General features: G+C 36.2%; 1 protein-coding gene across 7 annotated transcripts in view; it reads left to right on the top strand.

Annotated features, from left to right (window-relative positions):
* Stag2 (stromal antigen 2) overlaps nt 1-13,854 on the top strand; it is a 129,235-nt gene that overhangs the window by 36,888 nt on the left and 78,493 nt on the right. For 5 of the 7 annotated variants that reach the window (XM_013350460.2, XM_013350461.2, XM_013350459.2 and 2 more), the window contains one exon: nt 12,887-13,026. In XM_013350460.2, coding sequence (XP_013205914.1) covers nt 12,983-13,026 — 44 coding nt within the window. In that variant the 5' untranslated portion in view covers nt 12,887-12,982. Of the gene's footprint in view, nt 1-12,886; nt 13,027-13,854 lie in introns of those variants that run through there. The other 2 variants (XM_026784746.1, XM_026784744.1) reach the window with 1 other exon arrangement.

The following is a 13,854-nucleotide window of genomic DNA, read 5'->3' as shown; positions in this document are numbered from 1 at the left end:
TTTTCATCTCTGTGACTAAATAATATGACAAACAATGGAGGAAAGTTTTTTCCCTAAAATTTCAGGACATAATTGTAGGAAGGGCATAAGGAAACATAGGACCTTACCTTATTGCAACCAGAAAACAGATAATGCTCTTGTGCACTGTAAAGATTTGTTACTCCTATTAGTTTAATAAAATGCTGATTGGCCAGTAGCCAGGTAGGATGTATAGGCAGAGTGACCAGATTAAGAGAATTCTGGGAAGATGAAAGGCAGAGTCGTCAGTCATCAATTCAGAAGCAGAGGAAGCAAGATGAGAATAAAGGTACCAAGCCACATGGCTAAATATAGATAAGAATTGTAGGCTAATTTAAGCTATAAGAGCTACTTAATGAGCTGGAGAGATGGCTCAGTGGTTAAGAGCATTGCATGCTCTTCCAAAGGACCCGAGTTCGATTCCCAGCAACCACATGGTGGCTCACAACCATCTGTAATGAAGTCTGGTGTCCTCTTCTGGCCTACAGACATATATGCAAACAGAATAGTGTGTCCATAATAAATAAATAAATATTAAAAAAAGAGCTACTTATTATAGGCCAAAGGGTTAATAATTGGTATAAGCTTCTGTGTGTTTATTTGGGACAAAATGGCTGTGGGACTGGGTAGGACAGAAACTTCCGTCTACATGGTAGAGAGAATGTCTGTTCCTAGTGGGTTTCCTTCTTCCTCTTTTATTCCTATTGGACTTGCAGTCTGCATGTTGCCTCCTGCTTCATGGTGGGCCTCCCCACTCCCTAGTTAATTCTTTCTGGAATGCCCTTACATACACACCTGGAGGCATGATTGCTAATCTTCTTAACATTTTTCTGTCCAATCAAGTTGACAATCAAGATTAGCATTCACAAAGTAGTAAATTGTTGTGGTTAGCCAAAGGAGGTTACATGAAATTAACCTGTGTGGAGACATAATCAAGCATATTCAGGAAAATGATATCTAAGTGACATATTTGGTAAATGTAAACAGAATAATTTATATGAAGCAGTTGGAAAAGAAAAACTTTTGTTTTTTATTTTAATTGATAATTATTAATCAGTAGAGGTAAGCACTATCATTGGGTTTTGAGAAAGGGGAAGTTATTTTATGGGTTTTCAGCTATGGATTACAACATAAAATTGTCTGTATTTCCTTACAATGTAAATAAATTATGCAAGACTGATCAAAGCCAATATAATTCAAAAAGTCAATTCATTAAAAAGGTATTAAAGTATTGTATATGTATCATGTATTATATAAATGATATATACATATTTAATATCTATGTATAGCTATTAGAAACTATATATATGTATATATAGCTATATACATAGATATTAAAGTACTATGTGTATCATGTACTATATATATGATATCATGTATTATATATCATGATAAAAGCATTTTGAGTACCTTGACCAAAGTCAGAACCACAGACAGACTAGAACAAGATGAGAGATCCTTACATGGGAAGAATCTGCTTATATGTACTTTTACCTTATTTATTTTATACATATTGTTACCTTATTTAATAACTGTGTGTGTGCACATGTAGTAGGATCATTACAACACTTGTTTTGCTGTAGAAGAGTTTCTAATTCAGATGGTTCTTTTCCTGACCAAAGACTTAGCAAAACAAGCCAGTTTTCACTGAAGGATGTCATAATATCAGATAACTGAGAATCTTTCCATGGTTGTAGTTTCGGGTTCACTGCTGTGTGCTTTTGGGTTAATTCAAAGCATAGGCACATTAGTTTTACTGTATATTTATTTTAAATAATGTGTTGTAAAATATTTAATGTTTTCTGAGTTCTTAATTTGCTTCATTTCTTAGAATATAGATAGTCTTTTTAAGGATGTTTTGTAAGGTGCTTTAATTAGTTTATTGTATTATGGTGGCTTAGAAATAGACAGCCTTTTGATTTTAGATACTCTAGGAAGGTTTTCAAAAGTCCAATCATCTTAGAATCTGAAATTGGGAGTGCTTTGTTTGCATATACTAAATTGCATAATACATACTCATGGATATAGATAGGCAATGAAAATGGAATGGGTTTCAACATAAAATGTAGAGTCTCTGGTGAGGTTTAGAAGCAATAATCTAAGCACACAAATATTTTAATATCTTTTTAATGAATTAACCTTTTTTGAATTATATTAATGTGGCTTTGTGACAGTATTGCATAGTGTATTTGCATTGTAAGGAAATACATTTTCAGAAAATTTTACATGTTGTAATCCATAGCTGAAAACTCACAAAGTAATTTCCCCGTTCCTTTTCCTTTATCATTGGTAAATGCCACTCTACTTTTTGTTTCTGTGGATTTTACTACCTTATGCATGGACTCATGCAGTATTTTTTTTGTGGCTGAGTCATTTCACATAACATAATTACGTCCTTAGGGTTCATTCTGCTTGTATGTTCTATGACAGTTCCTTTTTTAAAGAATCTGTTGTATTTATATAGATTTTGTTTATCCATTCATCTGTGGAAGGACATTTGTGTTACCTCTTGAGTAATGCTAGTCGTGTTACAATGAATGTGAATGTGCAAATACTTATTCAAGCATCTGCTTTTTGTTTGTACTTGGTGAGATTACAGAATCATATGATAGCTGTTTTCAAATGCTAAGGAAGTTCTATAGTTTTTTTTTTTTAACAGGTTGCAACATTTTGCAGTCCCTGCAGCAGTGCAAGGGTTTCTGACTTCTACATATCTTTACTAATAAATGTTTATTTTTTGTGTGTATTTATGTAAGTGCATATGTGCACATACATAGGGAGGGCAGAGGATAGCCTCAGGTGTTATTCTGCAAGTGCTCTTTTTTGTGAGACAGGGTCCCCAAGTTGTCTATGTTAACACGACAGGAAGTCTTTGTCATTGCTTCCCATTACTGAGATTATAGGTGCATACCCACATGCCCAACTTTTTAAAAATTAGAAAATTTATTATTGTGTGTGCCACAACATGTGTTGTGAGAGGTCAGAGGAGACTTCTGTGGAGTTGATTCTTTTAGAACTGGAGTTGTCAGACTGGTACAACCATCCAGCCATCCCCATGCCTAGCTAAAATAATTGTGCGCGCGCGTGTGTGTGTGTGTGTGTGTGTGTGTGTGTCTGAGTATGTATGTATATGCACTGTGTGTTGCCAGGACCCACAGAGACCAAAAGAAGGTGTTGGCTATCCTGGAACTGGAGCTGGAAACTGTTATAAGCCACCTAATGTTGGTGCTGGGAACTGACCTCAGGTTCTCTGCAAGAGCAAGTATTTTCATCATCAACTTTCCTCTGCAGACCCATGCACAGCCTTTTTATGTGGCTTTTGGCACTTGAGCTTAGATACTAACGCTTGTGCAGACACTGACTGAGCTGTCTCCTCAGCCCTTGTTTTTAAATAGTAGCTGTCCTAATTGTTTTGAAATTATACCTCATTCTAGTTTTTCTTTAATTTGGTGATTAGTGATTTCAGCAATTTTGCATATCCTTATTATCTTTTTAGAAATATCTATTTAGAAGTCTACCAAATTTTCAAACTTGAGTCCTGTTTTGTATTATTAAGTAGCAGGATTATTTATATATTCTGGAGATTACCCCTTTATCAAAATCATGATTTGTAATTTCTTCTATTCTATAGATAGGCTTGTCACTCTGGTTGCACAAAAGTTTTAATTTTAAGAAAGTTCTTGTTTAATTTTTTTGTTGACTTTAGCATCACTAAAAATAATTCTAGTTGCAATGTCGTGAAACATTCTCTTTGTTTTCTAGAAGAATTTTGCATTTTAAGTCTCAATAGGTGTTCCATTCTGAGTTGATTTTTGTTGAATGAGTAAGTTTCCAACTGGCTTCTTTTGCATATGGTTCTTGGTTTGCAAGTACTATTTGTTGACTCCCTTACTTTTGCGGAAGATAATTTTATGTCATATATATGAGTGTTTATTTTTCGGTTCTATGTTGTATTCCATGGATTTCTGTTTCTGTGTCAGCACTGCAGTTTTGGTTACTGTTGTACACCATGTAAACATAGTGTTTGGTAGTATATTTTGAGACAAGGTCTCAACTCTGTATCCATGTCTGTCCCAGGACTCTGTTGATCATGCTGACTTCAAATTCACAGGGATCTGCCTGCCTCAGCTTCAGAGTGTTGTGATTATAGTTATGCACCCAACTTGCTAGCTTTTTTTTTTTTTTTTGGTTTTTCGAGACAGGGTTTCAGGGTTTCTCTGTAGCTTTGGAGCCTGTCCTGGAACTCCCTTGGTAGACCAGGCTGGCCTCGAACTCACAGAGATCCGCCTGCCTCTGCCTCCCGAGTGCTGGGATTAAAGGCGTGCGCCACCACCGCCCGGCCTTGCTAGCATTTTTTGAAATCAAGCACTATGAGCCCCATAACTTTGTTCTTTTTAAAAATTGGCTTGACTGCCTGGGCCACTTTGAATTCTGTGTGAATTTTAGGAAAACTATTTCTGCTTTTGTAAAAAGCAGTGCTCCGATTTTGATAAGAATTACATTTAAACTGGACAGGATGGGGGTGGTTTACATCTTTAATTTCAGCACTCAGGAGGCAGAGGCAAGAGGATCTCTGAATTCAAGGCCAGCCTGGTCTACATTGTAAGTTCTTGGACAGTCAGGGCTCTTAAGACAGAAACCCTGTCTTAACAACAACAACAAGCCAAACAGAAAAAAATTGCATTGTATTTGTTGCCCCCATTAAATATTATAAATTGTTAGGAGTTTTTCCTAATGTGAGCTCTCTGCTGACGCAAAATCACAATCAAGCCAAATCAAGAAATATCCAAGTTTAATGGGATTCCTGTGCTCTCTCTCGGGAGGCTGCTAATGCAGAGGAAAGAGACCACATGTTCCTCTTTTGGGAGTTCACTTAAATACCTTGTGGGAATGGTCCTGACCCCCCCCCCCCATCAGGACCTGGCATGCTGGGATTTGGAGTCCAGACCAATACAACTCTCAGGCCTGGGGGCTGGGGCCTATGCTTCCAACTTAACATAAATACCTTGACTAAATAACTGACAGCTTCTTTTTGTTACTGAAAAATAGATTTTTTTCATACAATATATTCTGGTTAGTTTCCCCACCCCTAACTCCCCAAAATTTTTCCCACCTTTTTACCCACCCAAGTCTGTACAAACTATAGTAGGACAAACAAACTAACAGAACAAAGAACCAAAGAAAAATACAAGAAGCATATACAGATGCTGAGACATTTGCACGCACAGAAATCCCATAAAAACCAAAGGCAGAAACCATAATATTTAAGCAAAAGACTTGTAAGGTTAAGAAAAAAGCCCAGGCAGAGCATTAGAAGACAAAACCTTCAAAAATACCTTTGATTTTTCTGGGCATGTGTGATATCTATCCTTAAGAAAGATTTGAATACCCAGTGAGATTCTACTGAAGAAAACTAATTTTTCCATTGAGAGTGGTTGTCTATTGGGGATAGCTTCTGGGTTAGGGGTGGGGGCTTGTGTCTATTTTTCCTCTCAGTGCTGGGACCCCTTCTGGCTGCATGCTTCCACGAGTCACTGTGAGTTCATATGTTCATCAGTTCAGTTGTAGTTAGAAGACCTTGTTTCTTTGGTGTCCTCCATCCCCATGACTCTCAGTCTCTCTGCCTCTTCTGCAGAGTTTTCTGAGCTCTGAGGGAGAGAGGGATTTGATGGAGACATCCCACTTAGGACTTACTTAATGTTCAAAGATCTCTCACTTTCTGCACATTTTCCAATTTTGGGTCTCTGTTCCCATTTACTGCAAGAGGAAGCATCTCTGAGTATAATAGATGTCATTTCATTGCTATATTCCTTTAGCAGAACAGTAGTAGTATTTGGTTTTTCCCTAGGTGCATGGTCCTTCTAGGCTCAGGTTTTTTTGGCTCTCTGAGCAGTGCCAGGTGTAGGTTTCATCTCGTGGGGTGGGACTTAAATCCAGTCAGATAGTGGTTGTAGTCAGATAGTGGTTGGTTAGTTTCACAAAGTTTGTGTGACTGTTGGCACCAGTGCATCTTTTTATGATTTATTTATTATTATTTCATATGCATTAATGTTTTGCCTGCATGTATGTCTGTATGAGGACATCAGATACCCTGAAACTATAATTGCAGACAGTTGTCAGATGCCATGTTGGTGCTGGGAATTCAAGCCTGGGTTTTTTGGAAGACTAGCCAGTGCACTTAACTGCTGAGCCATCTCTCCAGCCCCAGCACCAGTATTATCTTGCAGGCTAGTCACCATTGTAGATCGAAGGGTAACTGGGTTGGTATTTACCTGTCTCCTGTGATAGCATGCTAAGTGACTTCCAGTACCAGTCAGTAGGGGTGAAGGCTCTAGGAAGGCACCAACCAGCTTGACGTGTGTTGAATTAGTTAGGTAGGTGTTGTGTTCAGCAGTAGGGCCTTATCATTTGTGGAGAGAATCTAATAGCCTTGACAATTGCCTGTGTTGTTTGTGGCTTTCCATAGGCCCCTTTGATCAATAGATGTAACTTATTCCTGGCTCTGAAGGTTTTATTTGCTGAGATGTCTAAATGGGGCTTTGTGTCCTCCGTTATTTGGTGACTGATTCCATTTAGATTTCTTTCATATATATGCATATGTATGAAGAGGGCACCAGATCCCATTATTGATGGTTGTGAACCACCATGTGGTTGCTGGGAATTGGAAGAGCTGTCAGTTCTCTTAACCTTTGAGCCATCTATCCAGTCCCAGATACACATATAATTTTAGAAGCTTCACTGTGTTAGGTTTCTGTACAACTTTTCAAATGGCCCTCAGTTTTAGCTTCTTCTTGTGTGCTAGGGATTGAGTCTATGGACTTGCAGATGCTTTCGATGTAATCTATTGGGAGTAAGTAAAATAGAAACATTCTTTGTTTATGAATTAGCATACAAGGTAATGGACTTCATTGTGACATTTTTATACATGCTCTGTTTTTGGCAATGCATCTCCATTTCCACTCCTGGTCCCTTATCTGTAGCCTTCCACTTTCAGTACTCTACTTTTATTCACTTTTTGTATCACGTTGTCTATTAAACCTTCCACTTCCTTAAAACCTCATCCTCTCTCAGTACATGACCTATCCATACCCACTTATACACATGTAATAATTAAAACCATGTCTGCATATGCGAGAGACTGTTATATTATTTTGTCTTTTTAATTCTGGATTTTACCTAACTAAATAATGTAATTTTCAGTCCATCCTTTTTACTGCATATATTCTGTGAAATCAGAATTTAGATTTTTCTTGAAATCTGGGTAAAACTCTTTGTCTTCATCTACTTTGCCATCAGATCTACTGTTGCATTTATAAGTAATAATACGCCTCCATGTGTTTTATTGGAGAGCTTAGTGGTGGGCTCTCCAAAGAGTGAAAAGAGTTAAAAAACCAACCACAACACAATATGAAGAAACCTCCTTTGCTCCTGTTAGTCCATCTGTTTGGAAGTTTCCGTTCCCTGGATTGGAGATAGCAGCTTAGTACAGTGCTTGCCTATGATAGCATGTACAGTGCCCTAGGTTAAACCACTAGCACCACCAAAAGAAAAGTTTCTATTCCCTGCTAATCTACACTTTGCAAGTATAAGAAAGAAAAGTTTATGATGGGAATCAGTTTTTATATGCTTAACTTTTTATTACTATGGACCTGAAATTAGAATGAATCATATTTTAGCAACATAGTTTTGTAATTCCTCAGCTTTAAAATTTTTCCAGCTGGCCTTAAACTTGTGTTCTTTCTTCTGCTTTAGTCTCTCCGGTACTAGAATGACAGGCTGTGCCACTGTATGGACCTTGTGGAGTACAATTCTTTTTCAGAATTTAACTTTTCTTGTACTAACAATAAGACTGTAAGTTACAAATTGAAAAACCACTCACATGTTGGTCAGTCTGATGTTGGCTATTTTCACCTTTTTTCCTTTTTTGTTACAGTTTATAGTGTATTGTTCTTAAATGTATCATATTTACATTGATACAAAATCATAAGTAGTTTCATTGTTAAATGTTTCATTACTTACAGTGATGTACAGCCACTTAATTCATGGTTGGACATTTAAGTAATTTGTAGTTTTCAGTGCTTGTATTATAATGTCAGTGGCATTTTGGAAGAGTGTATACATATCTTAGATATGATATTAATGAGTAGAAGAGTGTGACTTTGGGGAGGAACACTAAGATGACAACGTGGTGTGCATGAATTCGCCAGCATTTAGCTGCTGAAGAATTTTTGTGATAGAATTAATGCATCAGCTGCTTAGGTGTTCTTTACCAGATTCCCCAGTAATACATGGATTCTAAGTGACTGTGTTAGTCATGACTCTGTTCACTCTGTCTGGACTGCTTGCGATTGAATTAAAAGTCATTTCCAATAATTATTCTTCTCAAAGGAAAAATTAAAGTTACTCTTATTTTTTAAACAGCATCGCAAAATATCAGGTTTTTTTGCTTGTTTCAATTTTGTGGTATAATTTAAGTGAATTTTACAAATCAGTTTTTGTAGCTAAAGATGTAATTATTTTTATTTATATACATTTATTTATTTCACTAAAGTTTCTTCATGTATTCAGAACTGAAAGTCACTTCCGTGTGTGTTGGTTGTTTCAGATGGAATACAAGTTCTCTGTTTTGTAGTGCAACCCAGTTCCAGAAGATGTTTTTGCTATTAAATTTAAGTTATAATCTAAGTTGGAATAATAGCCTGTAAATGTACACTAAATATAGTTAACCTTTTAATAAGAAAAAACAGAAGCTAGTTGATGCCGATGGTCCTTTCAAGGAAAATAGTCCTGGAGACTTAATGCGCACTTCATGTCTGTGTTCTATCTTTCCCAGTCGTGGGGATGGCATCTCTTTTATAGTAGTTATGGAGAATCCCTATATGTGATCAAGACCTCAAACTTTTTCTTTGATATTGGGTGAGAGCTCCACCTTGTGATCTTTGAGCATATATATTTTTTAAATTAATAGCCTGCAATAGTGTTTTAATATTTTATGTATTTATTTAAACATAGTATGTTCTTAAGTTCTGTTGTGTAATTAAATATATTTAAAGACATTTTTTGGTGGAGAGGCAGTGTAATGGAGACTGAACATTAACACCATGAACTTGCTAGGCAAATGTTCTGCTGTATCCCCAGTCCTCTTCTTTGCTTTTTATTTTAAGACAGGCTCTCACTAAGTTTGTCAAGTCTGGACTGTCCTTGAACTTGGGATCCTCCTGCCTCGTGCCTTTTAGTACTGGGATTATAGACCTGTGCCACGAGACTTGAATGAAGGCATTATTTAATAAATTTTGTAATCTAAGTTTTTGGGAAAAAGCAAATTGCATTCACATGCAGGTATAGACATTTAAAATAAAGAAACAGTCTCAACTTTTTGATTTCTAAAACTTTGATTTTGGAAAACATTTCCAGTAGCAACTTTACCCACTGTGTTCTCTTCTAAATCCCAAAGCAACTTTGTGATTTTTGTTAAGTTATAATGCTGTTTGTTTAGCTGATAAGTTAGCCAGATGATTAAAATAGCAAAAACTCCTGGGCAGTGGTGACTCATATCTTTAGTCCCAGTACTTGGGGAGTAGGAGCAGGTGGATCTCTGTGAGTTCAAGGCTAGTTTGTTCTCTGTCGTAATGCCAGGACAGCCAGGGGTATATAGTGAGACCCTGTCTCAAATATATGAGACACTCTCTCTAGTAAATATATATAATATATATAAAACATTATATATAACTATATATAAATATATGTATTTGAGACAAGGTATCACTATACATCCTAGGCTTTCCAAAATATATGAAGTTTGGCATTTTTAGGTTTAAGAGGTATATGCTTTCTTAGAGAAATCCTTATATTTCTCTAAGAAATTTCTTGTATAGGTAGTTCCATAAGAAAAATCATTGTTCTGTTTAGTGCTACCATTGAACAATACTTCAGGTCCCACAGTTTTTGTTGGAAGTGCTCAGAGATGCAGTGACACAGCATAGATGGCTTTCGTATACTTTTAAAATCTTACCGCGAAGTGTTGGCCGAATTTGTCTGAGCCTTTACAGTTCCCTTAAAATTTCAAATAACTTTTAAAAGATTATATAGGGTATTAGAAGACAAAGATGACATGACAAACCTTGGAAATACAGACTATTAGACATTTGTTTAGGATACAATAATAAAAGCTGGATTGCATTACTGGAGGGGAACAGTAATTTAGGGTATAAGGAAGACCATACTAATAGTAGGTATAGTTTAAAATTTTAGAGTATGAGGACCTTTTAGATAGAAGGTAAACTGAATGATTTCGCACTGTGAATTTGTTATGTTGCTGTCCACAGAATATTCTTTTTCTTTTTTTCTGAGACAATTTCAGGTAGGCAAGTTAGTCTTGAACTTTATGTAGCCATTGATGACCTTGAACTTCTGATCTTGCCTTGCCTTGACTCCACAGTTCTGTGGTTAGCGGCTTACACTACCATTCATGCTGCATAAATACATGTAAAGATTTTTTTTTTAATTTCACCCTGATAATAGTGTAAGCTAGGAAATAGTGCTTTGAACACATTTTTTTTTGTCAATTCATGTTTCTTATGGACTTACTCCTTTTCTTGGATCTTATTTCTTTTTTCTGCTTACCTTTTTCTTTCTTACTAGGGACCTAGAACTCACTGTGTAGTCCAGACTATCCTGGAACTAGAATATCTCTTGCTTTTGTTTTCTGATTGCTGGAAGTATACATGTGTAGCATCACACTCAGCCTTTTGTTCCTTTATTGGAAAAGGTCATTAGAATTTCACCAGTATTTGAGCATTTATAAGATAATATTTTGCTTTACCTACTTTAAAATTATTTTTACTTTTACATGTACTTACCTATATGTGTGTGTAGGAATACGTGAGTCTTGGTGTGGGTATACATGTCTTGGTGCATATATGGAGGTCATTGGGCAGTTTGAGGTAGTCAGTTTTTTTTTTCATATGTGTCCCAGGAATTGAATTCAGATCATCAGGTTTGTTGGGAGGTGCTTTTACCTACTTCATAATCTCACAGGCCTCCATGTACTTTTAGGCGACCACCAAATATCTAGGTTCTCTTTTAAAGACAAAGTCAGAACTGAAACATAAGACTGAAACCTATAAAAAGTCAAGTGTTCTGGTGTATATCTGTAATCCTAGTACTGGGGAAATGAGTCAGGAGGATCAAGAGTTCAAGGTTGTCCTCAAAGCTAGTATAGGATATGTGAGGTACTGTCTCAAAAAACAAAAAAACAAGCTCGGTTAGATAGCTCAGCAGATAGAAACATTGCTACTCAAATCTGACAACCTGGATTTTATCTCTGGAACCTACATAAATATGGAAGGAGTCAGCATGACAAAGTCCACTGACCGCCACATGTGACACATAGTCGTATAATAAATAAGAAAGATTTTATATTTTTTTATGGTAAGACATTCAGACATTAGCTTTTAGCCTATTGGCCCTCTCCCTCTCTGTTATATACTAGTCATTCAATAGCAGATCATTTTTTCGTGTAGGAGGTGTACCTGTGACCTTCAAAGTTAGAAAGCAATTCCTTTCTCATGCTCAGATTTATACTTAATTTGGTATAAAGTGTCATACTTTTTGTTTGAGATACATTCTTGCTATGTAGACTAGGCTGACCTCAAACTCATGACTGCTGGGGTTATAGGTGTATGCCACTACAAGTAGCATTCACTCTTTTTTTTTTGTTCTCTTTTGGTGTTTTGAGATGATTTCTCTGTGTAACCCTGATTGTCCTGGAACTCACTCTGAAGACCAGACTGGTCTCAAACTCACAAATATCCACCTGCTTCTGCCTCCCAAGTTCTGTGATTAGAGGTGTGAGCCACCACTGCCTGGCAACAAGTAGCATTCTTGTGTTTCTGTGACTTTTGTTTTTATTTGTTGTGTTGGGAATCACACTCAAGCATGCTGACCAATGTTATTCACACTGTTTGTGTAGGCATCAAGAGGGGAACAGATCAAAATCATTTTTACATTTTTTACTCTTTTCAACAGAACATGGTATTAACACAACAGCTGTTTATTAATAAACCAAACCTTTTGCTGTATCAAGGGTAGAAAAACTTATTCTTTTCAAATTATATCTTTTTTTTTTTTTTGGATTTTTTTCGAGACAGGATTTTTCCGTAGCTTTTTGGTTCCTGTCCTGGAACTAGCTCTTGTAGACCAGGCTGGCCTCGAACTCACAGAGATCCACCTACCTCTGCCTCCCGAGTGCTGGGATTAAAGGCATGCGCCACCACCGCCCAGCCTTCAAATTATATCTTAATATATTTTTAAATGCTCCTTTAGCCATGTCTGAATACCATCAGTAAAAAGATAAAAAGATTTAGGCATATTTATTATATTATGATTTAAACTGGCGCTCTCTGGCCTTCAGGCATACAGAGTATTGTATACATAATAAATAAATAAATAAATAAATAAATAAATATTTAAACTTTTTTTAGGGACTTCTATTCCTTTTTAATATGTATTTATTTGTATATGCATGATGTTTATGTGTGCTTCATGTTGTATGTATATATACACATGAGAATACACATAAAAACAAGTTTGTATATACATGGGTAGATTAATGGATGGAGAGAGGCATACATAGAGAACAATCACAAGACTAGGAGTCATGAGATATTTTAAACAAAACTGTGATACAATCATCTTTGTTGTGTTATTACTGTAGCTCTGTAAGAGTTCTTAACATCTAGCCAAATGGAAGAGAACAAAATACTTATTTACTAAAACACATTAAGAGACATTGGGGAATTTAGCTTTTGAGTGAATATTTCTTGATGTTTGTGGTGTATTTATAATGAATATTTTCTCCTCTTTAAAGGAACCGTCTTTCTGAGAGGAAGCATACTGTCATTTAACTCACATAAATATATGAATATATTTCTGACATTGGGGTGTTCCAGAAGATGATAAAGAAATGATAGCAGCTCCAGAAATACCAACTGATTTTAATCTACTACAGTAAGTACTTTGTATTGTGGTAATGTTTAAGGATTTGTCTTTTCTCACAAAATTGAAATGATAATTTTGATTAAATTACTTCTCCTTGTTCTTAATATATAAGTTAGCGTGTATGTTTTCGAAGTTTATTTTCATTGATAGTCATTGATTTTTTTTTTAGGACTTCTGTAATATTTTGGATCTATTTTTAAAATTTACATATGGTACATTATACTATCACTTTGCAAATATTTATTTTATTTTCAGTTATGTGTATGTGCATGTGTCTATATGTGGGTATGTGTATGTATATGCAGTTGCCTGTCAAAGCCAGAAGACAGTGTCAGATTCCCTGGAGCTGGAGTTACTGGGAGGTGAACACTGCATGAGCACTGCATGCTTTTAACTACTGAGAAATCTCTCCAGCCTCTACTATAATTTTTTGATGGGAAGTTTTGAGTCCATTGTTGGTATTGTAGTGTGGCTGTGGAGAACACCATGACCGTTATGAAAGAGACACCATGATTCTTAGAAAGAAAGCTTTTAATTGGGGCTTGCTTAGCAGTTTTAGAGGGTTGTTCCATGATCATGGTGCGAAGCAGACTGGCATGATACTTTAGCAGTAGCTGAGAACTTTACATTCTGATCTGTAGGCAGTGGGTAGAGAGAGGAGAGACTTCTCCTGTTGTGGGCTTTTTGAACTTCAAAGCCCACTTCTCAAATGACACATCTTCTTCAATTAGGCTACATTTCTTTTCTTTTTTTTTTTTTTTGGTTTTTCGAGACAGGGTTTCTCTGTGGCTTTGGAGCCTGTCCTGGAACTCGCTCTGTAGACCAGGCTGGTCTCGA

The sequence above is a fragment of the Microtus ochrogaster genome, chromosome X (assembly GCF_000317375.1).
Source record: "Microtus ochrogaster isolate Prairie Vole_2 chromosome X, MicOch1.0, whole genome shotgun sequence".
Classification (NCBI taxonomy): domain Eukaryota; kingdom Metazoa; phylum Chordata; class Mammalia; order Rodentia; family Cricetidae; genus Microtus; species Microtus ochrogaster.
Note: the sequence above shows the minus strand (reverse complement) of the source record. Positions and strands in the feature narration are given on the sequence as shown.